The sequence below is a fragment of the Hypomesus nipponensis genome, chromosome 7 (assembly GCF_054491055.1).
Source record: "Hypomesus nipponensis isolate SF chromosome 7, ASM5449105v1, whole genome shotgun sequence".
Classification (NCBI taxonomy): Eukaryota; Metazoa; Chordata; class Actinopteri; order Osmeriformes; family Osmeridae; genus Hypomesus; species Hypomesus nipponensis.
In genome coordinates, this window is record NC_140367.1 from 7,449,356 (window position 1) to 7,468,773 (window position 19,418).

The 19,418-nt window shown below is 43.8% G+C and overlaps 1 protein-coding gene across 11 annotated transcripts in view; it reads left to right on the forward strand.

Moving 5' to 3' along the window:
• The first annotated feature begins 7,423 nt into the window (after window positions 1-7,423).
• Window positions 7,424-19,418, forward strand: part of ppp1r12a (protein phosphatase 1, regulatory subunit 12A) — a 42,808-nt gene continuing 30,813 nt past the window's right edge. For all 11 annotated transcript variants that reach the window (XM_084701300.1, XM_084701303.1, XM_084701301.1 and 8 more), the window contains exon 1: window positions 7,424-7,742. In XM_084701300.1, coding sequence (XP_084557426.1) covers window positions 7,506-7,742 — 237 coding nt within the window. In that variant the 5' untranslated portion in view covers window positions 7,424-7,505. The remainder of the gene's footprint in view (window positions 7,743-19,418) is intronic.

A 19,418-nucleotide genomic window follows, 5' to 3' on the forward strand; every position in this document is an offset into this window, starting at 1 on the left:
CATAAGGCCTTTGCTGGGTTACTGAGGGTGCAGACTGGGTCCACATATATATAACAGTTGTCTGGGTCCAGAGCACCATGCTGGGGTGAATGCATTAACTTTGTTTAATGAGGAAATGTCTGTCTGTGTGATAAAGCCAAGTTTTATCAGAATCGCGTGGTGACAGTCCTATTGCACTTGGATGTTCTGGTGTAACTGCCTTGAAGGGTGAATATTCACAAATGACAGTACCTTAATACCTTGTAATTAAGCTTAATTGAATCACTCCACTCTTATCCCTTCATCTAAATACAGCTCTAATTTCTTTCAAGTATGCTTCAGTTACATCAGGCTTACACTGACATGATTGTCAATTGCTATTTAGATAAAAATAAATGTATATTTGTATTTGCCTGCCTTTGCTGTAATGCTAATTCTCGAGAGATACTGCTGCGTTAAGACTCATTGTGAGTAGCAACACTGAGAGAGGAAGAGTAAAATAGAGAACAAGCTGAACCACAGTGAGCACAATTAAAGACAGCTCTGTTTATAGTTGTGGACGGAAGGGTTTGCTTCATCTTGCAGACACTCAGCAAGCTAGCTTGAGGACTTCCTGTGCTAAATGAATAGAGTGTGTTTAAAACAACCTTACAGTCCAGTACTGGACATTTCAGACTATAATGTTACTTAGATTATGTCTCTGGGCTGTTAACTTTGGGAGACCCTATGTCGTGACTGAGCAGTTTGCCACCAAAAAGACTGATAATATGTAAAGACAGAAATACTTGGACAGTGTATCCAATTAAAAAACAAAAGGTTATTCATTTGAGGATTTGATTTCTGGGGTCATGGGGGAGATGCGAATTTGGTGGAACAGGACACCATAGGACACCTGTTCATTGAAACATGATGCATTCTGAATATAGATTTGAGGGCCTTGAAGTGCTGGCAATGATAAATGAGATGTAGGCGACCTTTGACCTTCTGAGCAAGACCCCCACCCTCTCTGTTTTGGACCCCCGTTATCATCAACAGGGTTGGCTTTAGTTCTTTAGTTTACCATAAGTGTGAGTAGTAGGAACATTATGTGCTTTTGACCTCGAAGACAGATATATTTTATACATTTAAAGTTTCTGATAGCGATGAAGCAACAGATACAAAGTTGACTCGATGGATCTACAAGGGAAAAGCCTTAAAGTGTGCTGTCTAAGAGATAAATGACTCCTCTCAGAAAGCATCCATCAGATTCAAGTGCAGGCTCTCAAGCAAATCACTTTTGAACCTGCTTTTACCATTACCAGATATTAGACCGTTCACTGATACTGGTCCTATCAATTCAAAAAATTGACATGGTGGCCATTCCAGTCTCAGCAACTCTAGGTAACTTTAGTTGTATCTTAAAACAAGGCTAAAAGTATTCAATCCCCCTTCTCCCTCCACTTCATCAATGTCACACATCTTCCCTGTTATGACAGTCTGAAATGGACAACCTTTTTCCATTTCACAACATGGTTTTGGCTGAAATGATTCATTTGAGCTTGTAGCTCCAGCCCATTACGACAGGCCTTTGCACAGTTCCAGATTTGTACTATTATTAGAACCTTTTCTCTAGGAAACAAGGTCACTGCAATTGCCTGTCTTATTGGGCTGTCACTTCTTATCCTGCCTTAAAGAGACATGTAGCCTTCCACCAGAATGTGCAGGAGAAACAGTTTTGAAAAACAATGGGATTTTGGTATATCCTCATCACACAAAGTGTAAGACAAAGGAACATGTATACCGAGTCCAGAGACTGGATATGAGTCTATACGGTCTGGACTGGAGAATGTGTTACAGGAGATTGAAGCCACACATACTCACAGAGAATCAAGTGATTGTACAGCTGTACTGGCTGCTAAGTGAACTGCCCTATTTCTGTCACCGGGTAGAGATCAGCTGTTGTCTACAAAATTATCCCCATACAAACACCCCCATGGCCCCCCTCCCGTGCCCCCCACCCCCAAGTCTTCACCCCATGGCCCCCCTCCACGGCCCCCTCCCAGGTCTATGCCCCACACATGTTCAGTGCTGTAATATCCTGAAAGTGTGAAGTAGATCTGACAAGCTCCAATGAGACTGCTGAAAAGTGACCCTCACGTCCCCCTGCCTGCCTGCATGCTCAGATTGGCACACTGTGCTGTGGGGGCAGAAAGATGAGCTGTGGACAGCTGCAAGGAGGGGGGGGGGGGCGTCGCACCATCACAGGTCTGTTTGAACTACAACCCCATGGCTTCAAGAGTCAAATTCCCGCCTGTCTCATTCAGTGTCTAAGCTGCTGTTTACACTGACATTCAACTGAACCCTAAGTACGTTGTATGCTCAAGAGACTATATGGTGTATACTTGTTTTGAATCAAAGAGTTGTGTCCTTCTACCTCACAAACACACACTATTCCTCTTCTAGTATTGATGAGTAGAAACTCACGGCCCCTCCTGAATCTCTCTGATCTCAACAGATCTCTCTCTTTGCTTGATACATTGTTGGCCCTTGTCTGGATGGTAGCCGTGATCATCGGTTGCAGGGCCGGCCCAAGCCTTTATGGGGCCTTAAGCAAAATTGATTTGGGGGCCCCTCGGCGTCGCTTATCGTTGCTGATAAAAAAAAAAGAATATATAAATTTTTACATAATACATTAAACTGTAATTTCATTTGCTCTTGGGTGCCCTCTGGTAGCCACAGGGGCCCTAAGCAGCTGCTTAGTTCGCTTATGCCTTGGGCCGGCCCTGATCGGTTGGTTCATCTAAATTCCACAGGCATCTTTGATCACGTACACTGAGGTGCCGGCCTCCCGGTTAGAGTCTGCTGTGTGGATGAGCCAAGATGTATATAGGAGGTGTCATTGTGGACTTAGTGCCTAGTTGGGGCATCATGCTGTGCTTTTCTTCTGTGAATGTCATGATATGCCCGAAGAACTTGTGCATATGACAACATAGTGGACTGAGAGCTCCACTGTCTGCAGACCTGCTAACTCTCTCCTGATACCAGCGGCCAGGAGGGAGATCTAAAATCCGACAGTGACTAATTGAAAAGACTAAGGGGCTGAGTCGGTGCTATCTGGACATTTCTAACCAAGGCTTTTGTACCTCACAAATAACATCAAAGTGTGACTATTTCTATCAGTGTGATTGCACTACAGTCTAGATGCTCTGGTCTTGTAGGAGTTGAGCGAGAGTGTGTGTCATGGGCGCCAATGTTGCCACGGTAACAAGCACAAGGCAACAAGAGAGTGGGCGTCTGGCTTCAATCAGATGATACTTACTTGTCCATACTCACCAGTCACCCCTTTCTGAGTGGCTGCTGCCTTTCTAACCTGCACTGATAGCTCAGTGTGTTAGTATGACAGCTACAAACATACAGTGTGTGTTTCCTGGAAGGGTTTCTCAGAACTGTCAACTGTTTTACCTTTTCAAGATTTTATTTTTATAAAGTAGAAAAAAGTAGTCTTAGTACACCCACTGATTTATCTTGTACCGCTTAGATATCTCCTTGTGTACAGAACATGCCCTTTCATCATTATCACATTTTTTTAATACAATTATGTTACTCCTTTAAGCGACAAAAACATCAGCCCCCCTCTAACCTGTACCCTCACCGGAACACTAAATCTTCTCACTTCATTAGGTTTTACAAACTGTGTCAGGGAACGTTTTATTTGAAAACACTAAGGTCATTATATTCCGAATTAATTTCTCCTTGGGAATCAGTCACAGACAGACTCTCTGTCAGAAAACAACCGCTCACCCAACAAACCTACATTTCAAATGTAAATGGTGTTTGTATTGCCCTTTTACAAATAATGTCACATAGGGATTCACATATGGCTGCAGATCAATTCCTGTAATCTATTTTAGTTATTAAAATCTGCTCACACACCACTGTGTCTTTCAAGGACAACAATCAAAGAGTTTGCCAGAGTGATTTTGCAGTGATACTGGACATTTGTGTTAGTACTCCCCCAGACACTTTGATCTGCTGCAGGAAAAACAGCGAAACAGCCGTTTGGCATCAGAGGGAAGCATTATGAGGGAGAGAGCCTTCTCATTCAGTGACACATGACTATGACGCACATAACTGAATAGGATGACAGCACTGCATTGACTTCAGCTGTTGAACGTGTAAGACAAGCCACCTAATAACAGTTACTGTACTACAGAGTGTGTGGTGAAATGGAGAGTGTAGTCATAATAATAAAGTGGTCGGCTCACTTTTCACCCCCTGGGAACTAGTGACACTTTAAAACACAGAGGCTGTGGTTAATGTGGGTCAAATGTCACTTGAGAAATGTCTTGCTCGGTGGGAGAGTATTTGACTGCGTATCAAGAATTGCAGGTTTGAATCACTTCCTGTCGCTTTGAATAAAAGCATCTGCAGTCGCTTTGAATAAAAGCATCTGCTAAATGAATGTATCATAGGCTATTATATATGATATAAAAGATGATGAAAACTCCCCTGTACTATAATATCAAACTGTGTCTCTTATATGAGAAGAACGCGGGTGCAGATGGCTTGGCCTTGGGCAGCTTCTGATGAACAGTGGTCTTATGAGTCGTCCAATCAGATGATCAGAGGGGGCCTTCACTTGGCTGTAGATGGGACTGAGATTGGCAGAGCCTTCCAGTCACAGATGGTTTCTTGACGTTCTCCACCTGCCCACAGCAGAATGGTAATGCCCCGCCATGTTTAGGTCTCCGTCTATTTAGTTTTGTTTTATCCTCTCTCCCCACTACTTCTGCTGGTACATTAAGTACTCTGTTTGAAGGACCATCGCTTCCAGATAACTGTGATGAATGTCTTGTTTCTTTTGCGTAATCTGTCAGTGGATAGCCTGTTCTGACTCCAATGGTACTGAATATTCTGATCTGATAAGTTTCTTGGTTAGTTGACAATACTGCTTTGACAGTGTACATTTCTACACCCGTCATAACAGTACAATCATTGCCAAACAGCAGAATAGGAGATATGTACAAGTGCTCTTGGCAGTACTGCTGTATGGCATTATAATGTGTCAGAAGTTCGCTAATAGTACAGTATGTGTCAGCTATTAGTTTATGTAGTTTAATTCCACAAAATGTAACACTTTTATCAAGGTTAGAAGTTTGCACATACTTTCAGACAGGTCATCAATGTTAAACAGACACTTGGCAGGGTCTGAATCTTACACTTACACTTACACACACACACAAACACTGGATGTTACATGTGGCCTCTCACACACTGTCCAATACTGGAAGGTCGGCGTGGTTCCCTTCCTACCAACAGCTTACAGGGCACCTTCCCTACAAGCTACAAGTCCTGATATCAGCAACTCTTCCAGCCACAACTCTTCCAGTCACTGACACACCCCTGACATTCTGTTCTCAACAATCCCTGTGTCTCAACAAACCTCCCTCCCTGTGGTATCCCATGATGCTCCTCTAGTATGGTGAACCATCCAGGGGTGCCGGTAAGTTAGGATAAACTGTAGTCTGATCCTCCTATGTGTATCTTGGCCCCTTCAGACTCTTCTGTCCTGGCCCAGAAACATCCATGCCTCAGCCTGGTGTCTCTGCCAGGAGAATTATTTATCTGTTGCATCTGCAGAAATCAGCTATGGTAAGTCTGTCTTTACTGAATGTCCACTAGGGCTTGATAGGTGGGGACAGGGGTTGGGAAAATAATGTTAGGGTGGTCAAGGAAACCCCAGAGTTATCCTTATAGAGATTAGCCTTGAAGTTGTTATTCATGTTGTGTAAATTATTTGGATTGTTTGCCGAGTGGATCTTTTTACTGACCAAATTTCAGTTGGGTCACCTTATTTCTTGGAGGATAGGTTTAATCAGTAAGCACTGAACCACACACACCCTACAAAGTACTTTTAAATGAACATTTCAAAAGTTTAAACGTTTTCTTTATACTATATACATAAACTACTGTAAGGTCCTAAAGCATTCCTGCCACGCACGTCTTCCAGGGACTGCTCAGGAAACTGGTCGGTGGCAGTCCACAACCTGCAAATAAGGACCCAAAAGCCACACCCCCTGCCGCGTACACATTGCCCTCTGCCAACAATAACGTATGGTGGTGCCAAAACAATAATCCCTTTTTGCTCGGCCACCTTGCTTTGAGTGGGAGTTGAGCTCCCACAGTCCACTTGACATTCCAAACACTTCAAGTTTTGATGTCAATTAAAACAGGTACTTGCTGTTTTATTTTATTGTGCACTGTCTGTTGTAAAAGAGAAACTCTTGTAATGGGACATGAAAATCTCCATGCTATATAGTATCTCTCTCTCAAACTTTTATCTCAATGAATTATCTTCATTAATTTCTCAGCTAATGTTTTACAGGCATTAGTCTCTCTCTCCATGTCTTTCTGTAATGGTTTCCTGTGGGAGTGGCACTTTAATGTCGATCAAGATTGTAAACACACTAGCCAGCAGCTGATTCTACAAAGGAACTACCACGTGTGGTGAACTTTTTATTCGTATAATTTGATGTATTTTTAAGTGTGTTGTACTTTGAATTTTTTTAAACGTTTACACAATAATTTCACATTCATGTAAACAATAATAGCTGTACATTCAATAAACTATTAAGCAACATTCCACGTTGAGAATACAATGACATGTATTATGTGTTACTGTTGAGACATTTAGCATGAAACATTAATCTCACTTCACTTGTTTCCTAAAGATTAGCGTGCAACAACTGGCAACTAGTTTTGCGACCAATTGCTCTGTTTTTATGCACAGTGAAGGGATGTAATTTGCACTTAGTTATGGCATAGAGTATCTATTTAATCGATTCTTGGCTGATACAGAAGAATAAACATATTTTCTAATTACTTCGTAGTTGACAGTGGACACATATTACAAATATTGCATTTTGTCATGGCTATTTAAATGTAAAATAAAACAAGTTTCAAACAATATTAAAATATCTGGTATGGTCAAACAAATTCGTCATCATGCTAGAGTTCATGTTCTTTTTAATGGCCTATTATAACAAAATTACCGTCTCTGTTCACCTTTTCCCTATCTGTTGATGATGACGTTATACTGCAGATCCTGAGGTGACGTTTCATTGTGTATACCCGATGTGTGTGCCAGAGTTCGCCAAAAATGTAGACGGCGAGGTAGGACTTAAAAAAGTTCGAACGACAGCTGACCGGAAACGGGAAGGGCATGTCACATCTCCTGCTACCATCAATTATAATGAGAAAACTATAACATAAATAAATATCCAAATATGTTTTAAATTGCTTTTGGAAAAGAATAGCAAGGTAGACCCCCAAGCGAACCTTTACGATTCCGCTCAGCAGGTCAAATACCGGCTGTCCTCGGAACATAAACCGTACAACCCTTTGTCTCGCGACTCGCGAGTTTATGGAAAACAATCCAGACGCCCTCTTTCAGCCCCCCCTTCCCACGCCCCAGTGCGCTGTGGGATAGTGGCACTATAAAGTATATCCTCTCTCGAAGAAAGATAAGGAGCCCAAGACAGGAGGGGATGAAGATGGCGGACGCCAAGCAGAAGAGGAATGAACAGTTAAAACGGTGGTTAGGCTCGGAGACAGATATCGAGCCTCCTATTTTGAAAAAGAAGAAGACGAAGGTGAAGTTCGACGATGGCGCCGTGTTTTTGGCTGCCTGCTCGAGCGGCGATACCGAGGAGGTGCTCCGAATGCTTGACCGGGGTGCTGACATAAACTACGCCAATGTAGACGGTCTTACTGCCCTCCACCAGGTTTGTTTGCTAACATACAACAGTAACTTTCGATTATATCTGCTTATTTAATACAAGAGACTTGTAGCAATGGAACCAAAGATGGAAGCAAGCTAGCTAGCTTGCTACCTGTCAAAGGAGAGCCATCTCATTCTGTTTACCTAGCACGCCCGTCCTCGTCGCTGAGAGAGGGCCACAATAATCGTCCTGGCTGGCTCGAATGGTTTGATGTGACTGTTAATTTGATTGAAATATACATTTGGCAGAGGAAACAACACCATCGGACATGATTGTGTGCAGAAAATGAATGAAGTCTATAGCAAAAGTAAGCTAAGCAAAATACCCAGCCTCTGCCCCTGCTGACACTAGCGCGAGCTAAGCAAATGATTCATTCGGTCTTGCTAATGCTGTTACGTTAGCTTTAATAATCTTGGTTGTCCGGAATAGGTAGCCAGCTAGTCTAGTGGTGTCGCTAGCTAGTCGTCGTATATCCCCACCTGCAAGATTCAATCAGCTTGTTCTTATCAAGTGTTATGTATTTATAGTCCACATTTATAGTAGCAGTTAATATGACCAAATGGTAGCCTCGTTGTTTAGTTTCTTTTAATAAAGAATATAGCTACGGGTTAATGAGGTCCCCTTCTCTGACACTGAATGTATGGTCTAATACTAGCCCGTGAGTTAGCACTCGCTTAGCTGGGCTTTATACAAGCATATCGAGCTTCTAAGTTTGCTGTGTGGACATGATAGAGCTGGCGTCCTTTTTCGTTTCTTTTTTTAACGCATTATTAAACCCTTCAAGGTTGCATATTAAGTCCATACAAATGGAAAGTTAATTTGTTTGAATGTAAACGTTGGTTAACATAAAACTGAGTAAATATCTACGACTTCTAATGACAATTGACGACAGTTTTTTTTTTTACTCCCCAAGACAGTCAGATTGCGAGTTAGCAATCGTAGCTATAGGCACAGTAACCAAAGCGTATAACATGACAGTTGAAAGCTATTTACTGGGAATTGACTTATTATAGTCAGTGTTGAGACACTGATTTTAAGTATTGAAATAATTGAGTGTACCGAGTAAGGTTGTTCGATGAAGAGCTTCATGCATCAAAATATGGCCAACCAGCAGCGTGCTAACAAGGCTAGCTCTACCTCATCCTTAACTTGTACTGTCTATGCACGTATAAAGCTAACGACGTGCCTAGAAAGTGCAATTCTTTTTTCAGGCTATTGTCTTAAAAGTGTTTCGACATGATTTAACGAATAGGCTTCACTATTTTAGGACATAACTACTTATTTTTCTTGGACAACGATATGACAGAGACTGGTATCCGTTTTGAGTACAGTTGCGAATGACAGCGGGGCAAGCTAGGCTACGTTATCTAGCTAGCTATTAGTCAAGGTAGCCTAGCCTAGCTAGTTCTGTGAGCTTAGCAACGACACACTGCAGACAGCCACGTCTTGACATTGACTAAAGATGTCTAACAATGGGTCATGTCATCGAAATGTCAACATAATTATAATTTGAAAGCTTAATCTTCCATCGGCATCGATTTTTGTCGAGGTGGGACAACAGTTCGTTACTTTCCGGTATGATCTACAAGATGACCTAACGATGTAAAGTCGGCCTACTTTTTAGTCTCTGCCAATCTAGCATTCAGTACACTCGGATGAAGTTATATGCAGAGGAATCTTGCTGGTGCCTAACTGACATCTGAGAGGGAATGCATTGTTTACATGTCAATGCCTGTCACAACGAGCTGTGTTAGGGAGAATATTATAGGTTACCTGTTGGCCTGACAATTCCGCAGCTGGAAATAAACCTCAGATGACTTAAACAGAACCAAAGGCAAAAAACCCAGACCTGTTTGTTGTTGGTAATGACATTTTATGCACTTGCGTGTAAAATGAGTAATGAGAACTGTCTTTGAACAAGAGTTGCATTAGTGTATTTAACTAGGCCTAGATGGACGGTGATCTCATACCTTTAGTCATTGCTCACAGATGTGCTGTTTACTCAGTAATGCATCACTGTCTTAAAAAGCTGCTGCATGGAGACTGTGGACGTAACCTTCATGTTATATCTGTCTGTGGTTTTGCAATGCTGTATTTGTTTTATATTTGAAAGATAACATAAAAAAGCATCACCAAAAAGAGGATGGGAGTTTTTTTGTTTGTGTGCAAATGGTAGCCTATTTATCTAAGATCAGCTTGGCCTAATAATATAGCAGAGACTGCAGCCAGTTTAATTTCTCCTGGAATTAGCCAGCCACCCGCACACTCATGTGGCCCGAAAAAAATTGGACCGTTGTACAGGGAGGAGCAGAGAGGGGAAAGAATTTGCTGTGCAGCTCTTCAGACCTAACCATGTCTGGAGAGCAGGCTGGAGCTGCTTGGTGTGTGTGTCGGTGTGTCTGTGTATGTACGTTCCAGCATGTGATCTGCAGCTCCGGGGTCTTAGAAAGGAGTGCAAGGCGATATAGGGATTTGCTTTTAACGTGCTAATCTCAGGATTGGAGTTGGTTCAACCTAATGTTGGGTTTTCTCACCAAGTGGGGAATTTTAAAGCCAGACTTGTCTGACATTCAGCTCAATGATGCCTCTGCTAGTGTGCTACTTTTGTGTCTAACATCAGTTATAATCCTAGTTCTACCAGATTGCATTGAAAAGCAGTTGCTTCATGCTTTAATTTTTTTATAGGTAATCTTGCTCTCATGTAAATGTGTTACCAATCTCTTCAAGACCTATAGTTTAGCCAACGTCTGGACCACATATGTTCTCTCTTTAAAAGAAGATCCAGTCGTTTTACAGATACTCATCCCAGATGATGATGATGGTGATGATGGAACACCTAAAATATAGATTTACTTCATGAATTGCAGAGTCAAAGTTTCTCAAGACATGACCCACATTTTACTACCATAAGAAAGAAAACACAGCTTTTACAATGTCATGATTGATGTGCTTCACTATGTAATCCTTATTCACTAGTTTTCCACAGATAATGGGGATTTTTATAGTGCTGTTAATCTTACCCAGCCATGAGTTTGCCTGATAGTTATGCTGATGACATAATGCCACTGACAGTTTCCAGGTGCCCCAGACCATGTCCTCTACCTCTCTTATTGTAATGAGATGGTGACCTCTGATTTTGGATTGAACTGCTCAGTGTTTTTACAGCAAGGGCTGACCACTCCTTCTTGGGACCAGTGATTGTGCTGGCTGGGGTTATAAATAACACCAGCACAAGTTCCCCCGACTGGGCATCAGGAGACGATGGTACTAAGTTTGGGTATGAGTCACACCATACACAGGCTGTACAGCTCTGTGCGGCTAAGCTTTGTAGAGGAGGCTGGAGGCTTGGCACAGGTCTGCCTTTGGATTTCGCACTGTGGACAGCCTGTGTCTCACTTGGAACTGACTTTTGTGTTTTGTAACCTAGAAACTCATCAATGACCTTGTCTTGTGAATGGTGTGCTATGTCGTTCAGCCAGAGGACAGTCGCGTTAGAGATTTCTGAGAAGAAATTGGTGATAAAGAGAACGAACAATTGGTTAACACCTGAGAAAGATTCTTGATTGGATTGTCATTTTTAAGAGATGGTTACCCCAATGACACCTCATGCCTGGTCTTGTGACGGGAGCTCACACCTTGGCCAGTTGCTCAAGAGAAGGTGGAGATGGAGAGAAAGGGAAGGGGACTTGTGAATGAGGTTGGCCAAAGAGGTGTGTGTGTGTAGAAAGACAGATATTCTCTGGTCTGGGTGCGTAGCATTCCCGGGCCCCGTCGCCCTGGCCTGTGCATTCCTCACATGACAGTCGGTAGAAACCATGGCAAAGGGAGAGCAGAGCGGAGCAGGCATTCCTCAGCTGTCACCCCCCCCCCCCCATCCTCTCTAGTCATCCCATGTCGTTCCGTCTGTGTCTCTGTCTTTCTTGCCTGATGCTGGGGCAAGCTCGCTAGCCTGCTGTGCCCTTCTTCAAGCCTTTAGAGAAGGAGAGACGGAGCACCCAGAAAAGCAACGGCCTCTCCCTGGCCCACACCTGGCCCTTCGTGTGTGTGTGTATGGGAAGTATTGGCAATCTATGGCTAAATGAGGTCTTTGCATCATGATATGGAATGCCAGACTGTTTCTCAACATTAGCATACACTCCCTCATTATGACCATTCTATCTCCAAATACTATCTCGCTAAGTAGCCATGGCAACGGCTCATGCCCGGTTTGCTAGAGGCTTGTCGGTTAATTTGCATACACCGGGAGTTGCATAACTCAGACTGAGCCGAGAGGAACGACAGCAGCAGCAGATCAGCAGCAAACACGTACTGTAGACTGCATGAATCTTGAAATGGAACAAACAGTGCTGGACGTCGAAGCAGCGACAGTTACATTAACAAATTGCCCTCTTTGCTCCAGCCCCAATCCTGACCCTGAGATTCTCAGCTGTGCAAGAGAAGCTCCCAGTTGGCCAATGAGGGCTACAGAAAGGGATGCTGCTGACAGCCCCCCCTGTTCAAAGCCTTATTGCGTCCTGTTACACCCTCTGCTTTGTGTGTGTGTTGTACCAGCAGCTGGGTGGGACCCAGTGTTCAGGCAGGCTAACATCACTATGTTTTATAACAGTTTCACCAAGCCTGACTCACCAGTTTTGATAACCCTAAGGGTGCAATGAACAGGTAGACCTTTGAGGTGTCCAGAAGGTAGGCTCAGTCCTCTAGACATGACTGTCTTCAAAACTCCTATCCAGCTGTAAAACTGTTTCTTAGTCATGTGGCAAATTGACATTTTTGACAGCAAATTCACTGAGCTTACCTTGGGAAGCCAAGTTTGGAGCAGTTTGGGTTTACTCACACCACCTGACATGTGTTGTTGAGGAACAGAATGTGTTAGGTTAGGGTGTCCGATTTGGGATAAATTGAGTTGATTTGGGACATATTTCGTTTTTAGTTTGGGATTTTTGGCGAGAAGAATGATGTTTAGCCCACCTTTTGATTATAGGCAGTAAATCCTTTGTGTTGTTTATCAACTGAGCTGAACACCAAAACCTCCCACCACCTCCAGAACCACTTCAGCCTCTCACTCTTTAGAAATCACAAACAGCAACAAGTGTTGCCATTGACAACCTCTGTGCCTTGTGTTTGACTGCAGAGAGTTTGGCACTGGCATGCGCTGGTTGCTTAGACGGGGCATAGCACGCTTGCCTACTGCACATGGTACTATGTTTGGTTGGTGGAGGTGGGGGGGGGGGACTTTCAGTGGAATGCCCTGCATCCTTTGTTGAAATCACACAGCCTCTCCGGGAGACCTCGTCTCAGCCTCACAGACATCAGCATCGCAGAGAGAGTTACTGCCCTGAACAGAGAGGCCAGTCAGCCAAGACAAAGGTCAACGGCATGAGATGGCTGCTTTTGAATTGGAGCAAAATGGTATTGTCTCATTGCATTCAAGGTTGAAGTGAAGGAACAAGATTAGCTGATGGTTGTTTCATGACACGAGAGACCATGCGTCATATTTAATGTAGAGTGTGTTTCTGTTCTTGCTTTTCTCCTGCCATGCGAGCAGTTTTCAATGACCTGAACACAGACAAGCACCTCATGCATTTGTAATTGCGAATATGACAGCAGCAGAATGAAAACACATTAAAATGTCACTTAATTATTTATTGTCTGCAATCAAGACAATCTGGATCTTATTGTTCTTTGCATAGCCCATACATTTAGCTGCCGCCCTTTTACAAAGGTTAATGGCTAACAGATATGCTTGGTGTATGTAATGGCTATAGCTATACCAGATTGTGCATTCTTCTGTTTCTAATACAGAATGCCAATAAACTCAGGGTTAGCATCACCACCAACCGCCAACCATTCATCAAGTGACTTGACAGCTCTCAAAGCATCAGGTCCACCAAACTTGCACATCTGACCTGTTTTTATAATTGGCAGGTCGCGCCTTACCAGCATACCATGCTAGTGTTTTCATTCAAGTCTTTTTCCACCAGCCCTATAATCAAGCACGAGGAAGGAAGTGTTTGTGGCGTGGCGCCAAGGTGCTTTTCAACATGTTGGGTCATCTGTTGATTGACACAGATGCCTCACTTTTTGTTTTGTTACACCTATGCACTTCTTTATGCTCTTTCTTGGAAGTCGATTTGGATAAAAGCGTCTGCTAAATGAATAAATGTAATGTTGCAAGGCCTTTAACAGCGACTTTCTGAGACAGTTTAAATGTAAAATCCAATGGCGGATACATTTATTAAAATGTTTTTTTTTCTCCAGTTAAGGTTATTTATAGTTGTGTTGTACCTTAGTTTGTGAAATGGACTCCTTGGGCTTGGTGCCTTAACTTCAGAAAGGCTGGACAGGGTGAAGTATTTCAGACAAGCGTCATTACAGGTTGAAACTGGTTCACCTGGGGTTGGAGGGAGAATTCCTCAGCTGAGTTCAACCTACCGTCATGCTAATGCCACGTATGTGTTCAGACTGACACAACAGCTGAGCTGTGGAGATCAACCCATCAAGCAGAGCGTCCATAGACGCTCATCTTGTACGTGTAAGAGTCAAAGAGTCAAGGCTCTTCTGCATCGCTGAGGGCTCTGCAAACCAATGAGAGTCTCTGGTGAATATTCACCAACCATCGCTTTTTTGTTAGGGGGGGGGGGTGACAAGCAACTTGAACAGAGATTTCCTGTTTTTCTTTTCTATGTAATACTTTACGCTTGCTATACCTTTCTCTACGTCCTCCATCAAGCGTTGCATATTATTGCGCTGCTGTGCGATGCTTGTGGAATAACTTCAGCCTGTCTGCTGTGTGGCACAGTCTCTCTCTGCTTCCCAGACTGGGCTGTGTCTCAGAAGCCTTCCCAACGTTGTTTTGTTCTCCAGCAATCACATGCCTCATGCTGGGTGGATGTTTTTTATGTTAGATTGTGTGTGTCTGTCAGTCAACCGAAAACACCTGGACTCTGGAGACTCTTCATTGTCTAGTTGCAAAGAGGCCAATTAAAGCAGAGGGTTGTCCGTCTGTCGTCTATTGGAGGAGACGGGTTGCATTCTTTCCCTGAAAACCAAAAAAATTACTTGCAATGGCTGCGTCGCCAGCTGATGAAATGGGTGAGAGTTGAGATGAGTCCAGTTCTAAAGCATGAATGTGAAGGGAAGGACGAAGTGATGAGAAATGGCAGACTACACGCCAACACTGCCCTTTCTCTGCATTCACATCCCAATTCACCTTATCGTGCAGCCCACTCACACAATATAAGCCTGTGCTTGAAACTCAGTACTCAAACAAGCGCCACCATCACCCCCCCCAGTCCATTGATCTTGCTCGTGTTTTTTTGCCATCAAGCAAATGTAGACCTGCAAAACTGCTGTGTGCTAGTTGTGCAACCCCAGCCTTTAGACAAAAAGTGTTTGGGGAGCGTGTGTTTATCCGACTGCAGAGGCATTGCAGTGTCAGTGAATGGGCCTGGGCGGTCTAGGAGGCACAGTGCTTGGCTAGGGAGTTTCAATGGCTGCAGGCGTTGGACGCCATTCAAACTGACAGGCTTATCTGTTTTAAAACTACCAGGTAGCCTGATTTTGTTGCTGTATGAACTGAATGTATGTTGTCGTTCTTTTTTGCACAGTTTTGCATTTATTGTAGTGTCATCAGTAATTTGATATGCATATTTTATGGAGCATGTAATTGATGTCAGGTCACTGAGTTCCAGATGTTAATAGATGCTTGCCAAATGAATAATTAAATCAACCACAAATGCCCCTTCTGCTGTTAGAATGTATAGAGGGGGCAAGCTTGGCCCTAAACCAACAGACAGCTTTGTAGTACAGTTGTTGACCATAGTCTGAGTTTAGTTAGTCACTCACTGGTGAGCCATTGTCGCACTAGAGATGCTTTACAATGCGGTTAAAGGCCAAGCTGCCCATGGCCTTTGGTTCCCCTATCTTTAGACCCTGAATATTTACATTTACTTGCATGATCAAGGGTTCTTGCACCCTGTCATCCATTTCACAGTTTGCTAAAGTGAGCTGGTTTAGAGTGGGCTGCTCTGCTCTTCTTCCCTGCTGGGGCTCGCTGGAGGGATGAGGGTGTCGTGAGCTTCAGTCAAGACAGGAACAGGAAGTGTGTGTTTATTTTTCTCATTTCCTCACCCAGGCTCTCTGCAAGTGAGCTCTGCTTCATCGGTTCCCTCTCCTCCTGCATGTGTCCCTGCACACAACCCTGCACACACCCTCACAGCCAGCCTGTGTGTAGTTCTGTTCCAGGTAGGCCATGGCAACCACACGGTGCTTTCAGGGCTCCTGGAGTTCTTTCAGCTGGAGAGATGATGACGGCTGAACTTTGCCCCAACACTCTTTAGTGCCTGATCCTTTGTGCGCCTCTCAGTTCAGATGCCTGATTGTGTGGTGTGAACCGATGGTTGGAGCCATTACTCCACTAGTCGCAGAGGTGATCCATATTTGTAGTGGTAATGGCTATGGATCGGTGCTTTGCCTGGGGGGCGTACTCTGGCAACCACGCTGCCTGTTTACTTTCTGGTGTTGTTTTGGCTTTTGAGGCTCTGATCCCAGTACAGAGGGGACTTTACATTGAAGGCCATGTTGCGTATTTACACTGTAGATCAAATCTTAGGAGATTTGGATACTTGACTTGCGTTTAAACTAGAACCAACCAGACCAGTACTGTGCATTTGGGGCCAGTATCAATTTTAGGGAGTAATACATCAGATTACTAAACGAAAAATAAGTCTAACGGTGCACTGAACAGTGAAATTCACTTATGTAACTATAAAAAAAAGCATCAATAGGAGAAAATAAATATAACTTTAAAAAAATTACTCAAAGGTGCATATACACAGAGACCGATATTATGGGCCCATATCGGTTTGGTTCTACTCTAAATCAAACTGCCTCACCCCTGTGGTGCTCCTTACTTTGCCCCTTTACTCTTTTCCTTGAACCCCTGACGGTAAGATCTCATGGAAAAAAAGAAAAAAAAACTCTTTGGAGTGTGGCTCTTGTTTTGACTGCTGAGCGTAAGCTGGAATGAAATGTACAGTTACGATCTCCCCTGCCTTTTTTTTTTTCCCCCCTCCGCCTCAATCCCGGCCTTCTTTTTCCATGGGAATCCCAATACCATATATGGTGGTCCTCTGCAAGAGCAGGAGGAGTGGAGACTAAGGCAGCGCTGAATGTGTGTGTGTGTGTGTGCGCAGGGCTTATCTTGTGGAAGGACCCAGCTGTCTGGCCTGCAGTGCTCTCTAGCCCTCCACAACAGCAGAGGAACCGTGTCCTAAATCTCCCAAAAGGCTACAAACATACAAAACATTATTTTCGATCCCGCACACCTACATTTGCGCTCACAGGCCCCTTTCGTTTTCTCTCATTCCCCCCCCCTCCACACACACACACACAAACTGGCGGTAAGCAGGAATTCCTTTTGTGGAAGTGGCTGCAAGCCTGTTAGCCTGTGACGTAGTGGTGTGGGCGGGCATGAAGCACCGATCCTTGAAGTCCCGGAGCCCTGGAGTATTACTTATCTGGGAATTTCTCCACTGGTATGCTAGACCAGGCCTTGGTTGCTGTCCGACTAGGTGACTGCAGAGCGAGGAGAGAGCAAGTTACAGTAGCGAGGCAGGGAGAGGGGAAGAGGTTGAGAGGGAGGCCAGCTTCCACCTCCAGGAGAAGCAGCTCAGACTAGTCCTTTTGCTTTATATGGGGGTAAGTTAGGCTTTCCGTGAAAGAAAACAAGGGCCATGTTATTGAGCTCCACTGTGGATGCCCCTATCTACCGTTATTAAATTAGCTGCTGACTGAAAGCCAGCAGTCATATTTTAGTTGCACATGTGATATTTTAAACACCCTGACCCTTCATAGATAATGTTTTGGTTTTCCTGACAGCCACTCAAACGTTGCAAACCCCCTCCTTACCCTCTCTCTCGCCTCCTGAAATTAGATTACCAGTTTCATTTTCCAGTCAGTGAGGCTTATCCAAAACACATGAGCCGATGATGGCAGCGGCAAAGGCTTAAGAGAATGACAATGAGATGTGCCCAATGACTACAGAGTGAGAGTTCGGGAGGAGGGGAAAAGTCCCACATTTGAATGATGCAGTGTTGATATTGTGAACTCGATAATGCTATCTATCATTGTAGTTTCATAATGTCATGGTTTCAGAAGGCTCAAAGTGCCCTGTGGCCCGCTGGGTGCTTTCATCCCCACCCAAACCTCTGATCCCAATAACTGTGGAGGTGACTCAGGGCTTGCTCTGTGGTTTTGGGTTTGAAACAGCTACTTAGTTACCAAGCCAGACCCTGCTTATGACTCAGTGTTGTGGTTTGTTTTGGTAATGGTTTAGAAATCCATTCCAAACTTGGCAAAGATTCTATACATTTTGGTACTTGAAAGTTTTTCCGCCCTACAGTAATACCAAGATTGAAAGTTGTGTAACGTTCAACACTTTCTGTGGTTTAAGGTGTGCGGGCATTATGCTTGCCAGTGATTTTGCTACTTTTGTGGGAAATAATTCCTTCGATGTCATCAGGTTTGTCGTTTTCATCCTGGACATCAGGCTACCTGTCCACTGTACTGTTTCACTTCCTTGTCTTGCTAAACGCTAGCGATTATCCAGGTCGACCATGCAAATGTTTATGACCACTGCTCTTGGGATTACCTGCAGGACTTGGAGCATGTGCCACTGACTTGTTCAGCGGCCCAGCCGTCAGAAGCCCGACCTCCCTACTAGTAGTCTCTCCGGAGCACAGAGATGGTGTGTTTTAGTTGGCCGTTTGAGAGCCCTGCCAGAGGAAGTGAGGGAGGGGTGGAGTCCTCAAGTGTCCCCTACTTGATGTGGAGTGCTGCTATAGTTAGCCTGAAGCGCTCCGCTCGATGCCCTAAGAGATTAGAAAACCTCATCAGACACAGGTGTGCCGTGCGCTCATTACAGCTGGAGGAAGGGTGCCTTTCAAAGGGTGGAAAAACCACGCTGACGCCTTTCTGAACTTTTACAAGGCAATCGTTTTTGGATTAAATTGCAGTTAGGTTGTGTTCATTTTCTTGTTTGAAAGTGTGTAGACTACATCATAGTAGTACCCACTTTTGGCTAGATGATGTGCACTAAATCTTTCTGAAGTAAGCATTTAGAGTATTAATCGTCAGTGTTTTGACATGTAAAAGCTTATTGGAAGATTATGACCATTCATAGAACTTTGTTTACAGTACAACTGCAATGTCTGTTTTGATTTAGCAATAAATAAAAGCAGACATTGATTTCACAATAAATACATGAAAATGAGTTGACTGTGAATGAAGGGTAATGGTAACATTATTTATAGGAATAGATTTTTTTTCTTCAACAATTACACCTCTTTCCCCTTTTTGTTATTCGTTATGTAAATGTTAGGCTACTGTTGCCATCCCTTGGGTCTGGTCAGGTTACCTGTTGTGGGTAGTGTAACCTGTCCAGGGAGAGAACTGGCAGCTTAATGACTAAAATGTAAAGCTGCATAGACAAACTGCATCACTATCCTTTGACTATAATGGGTCATGAGAACCTCACCAGTGTGACCTGAAACTCTGCAAAAAAAAACCCATATAAAAATAAATAAATGGAAGAAGAACCCCCTCCTTCCCTTTCAAGATTAGCTTTTGATCTTGTCTGGCGAAGGGTCCGCTGCTTACGCCTGCCTTCGGGGGCTATGC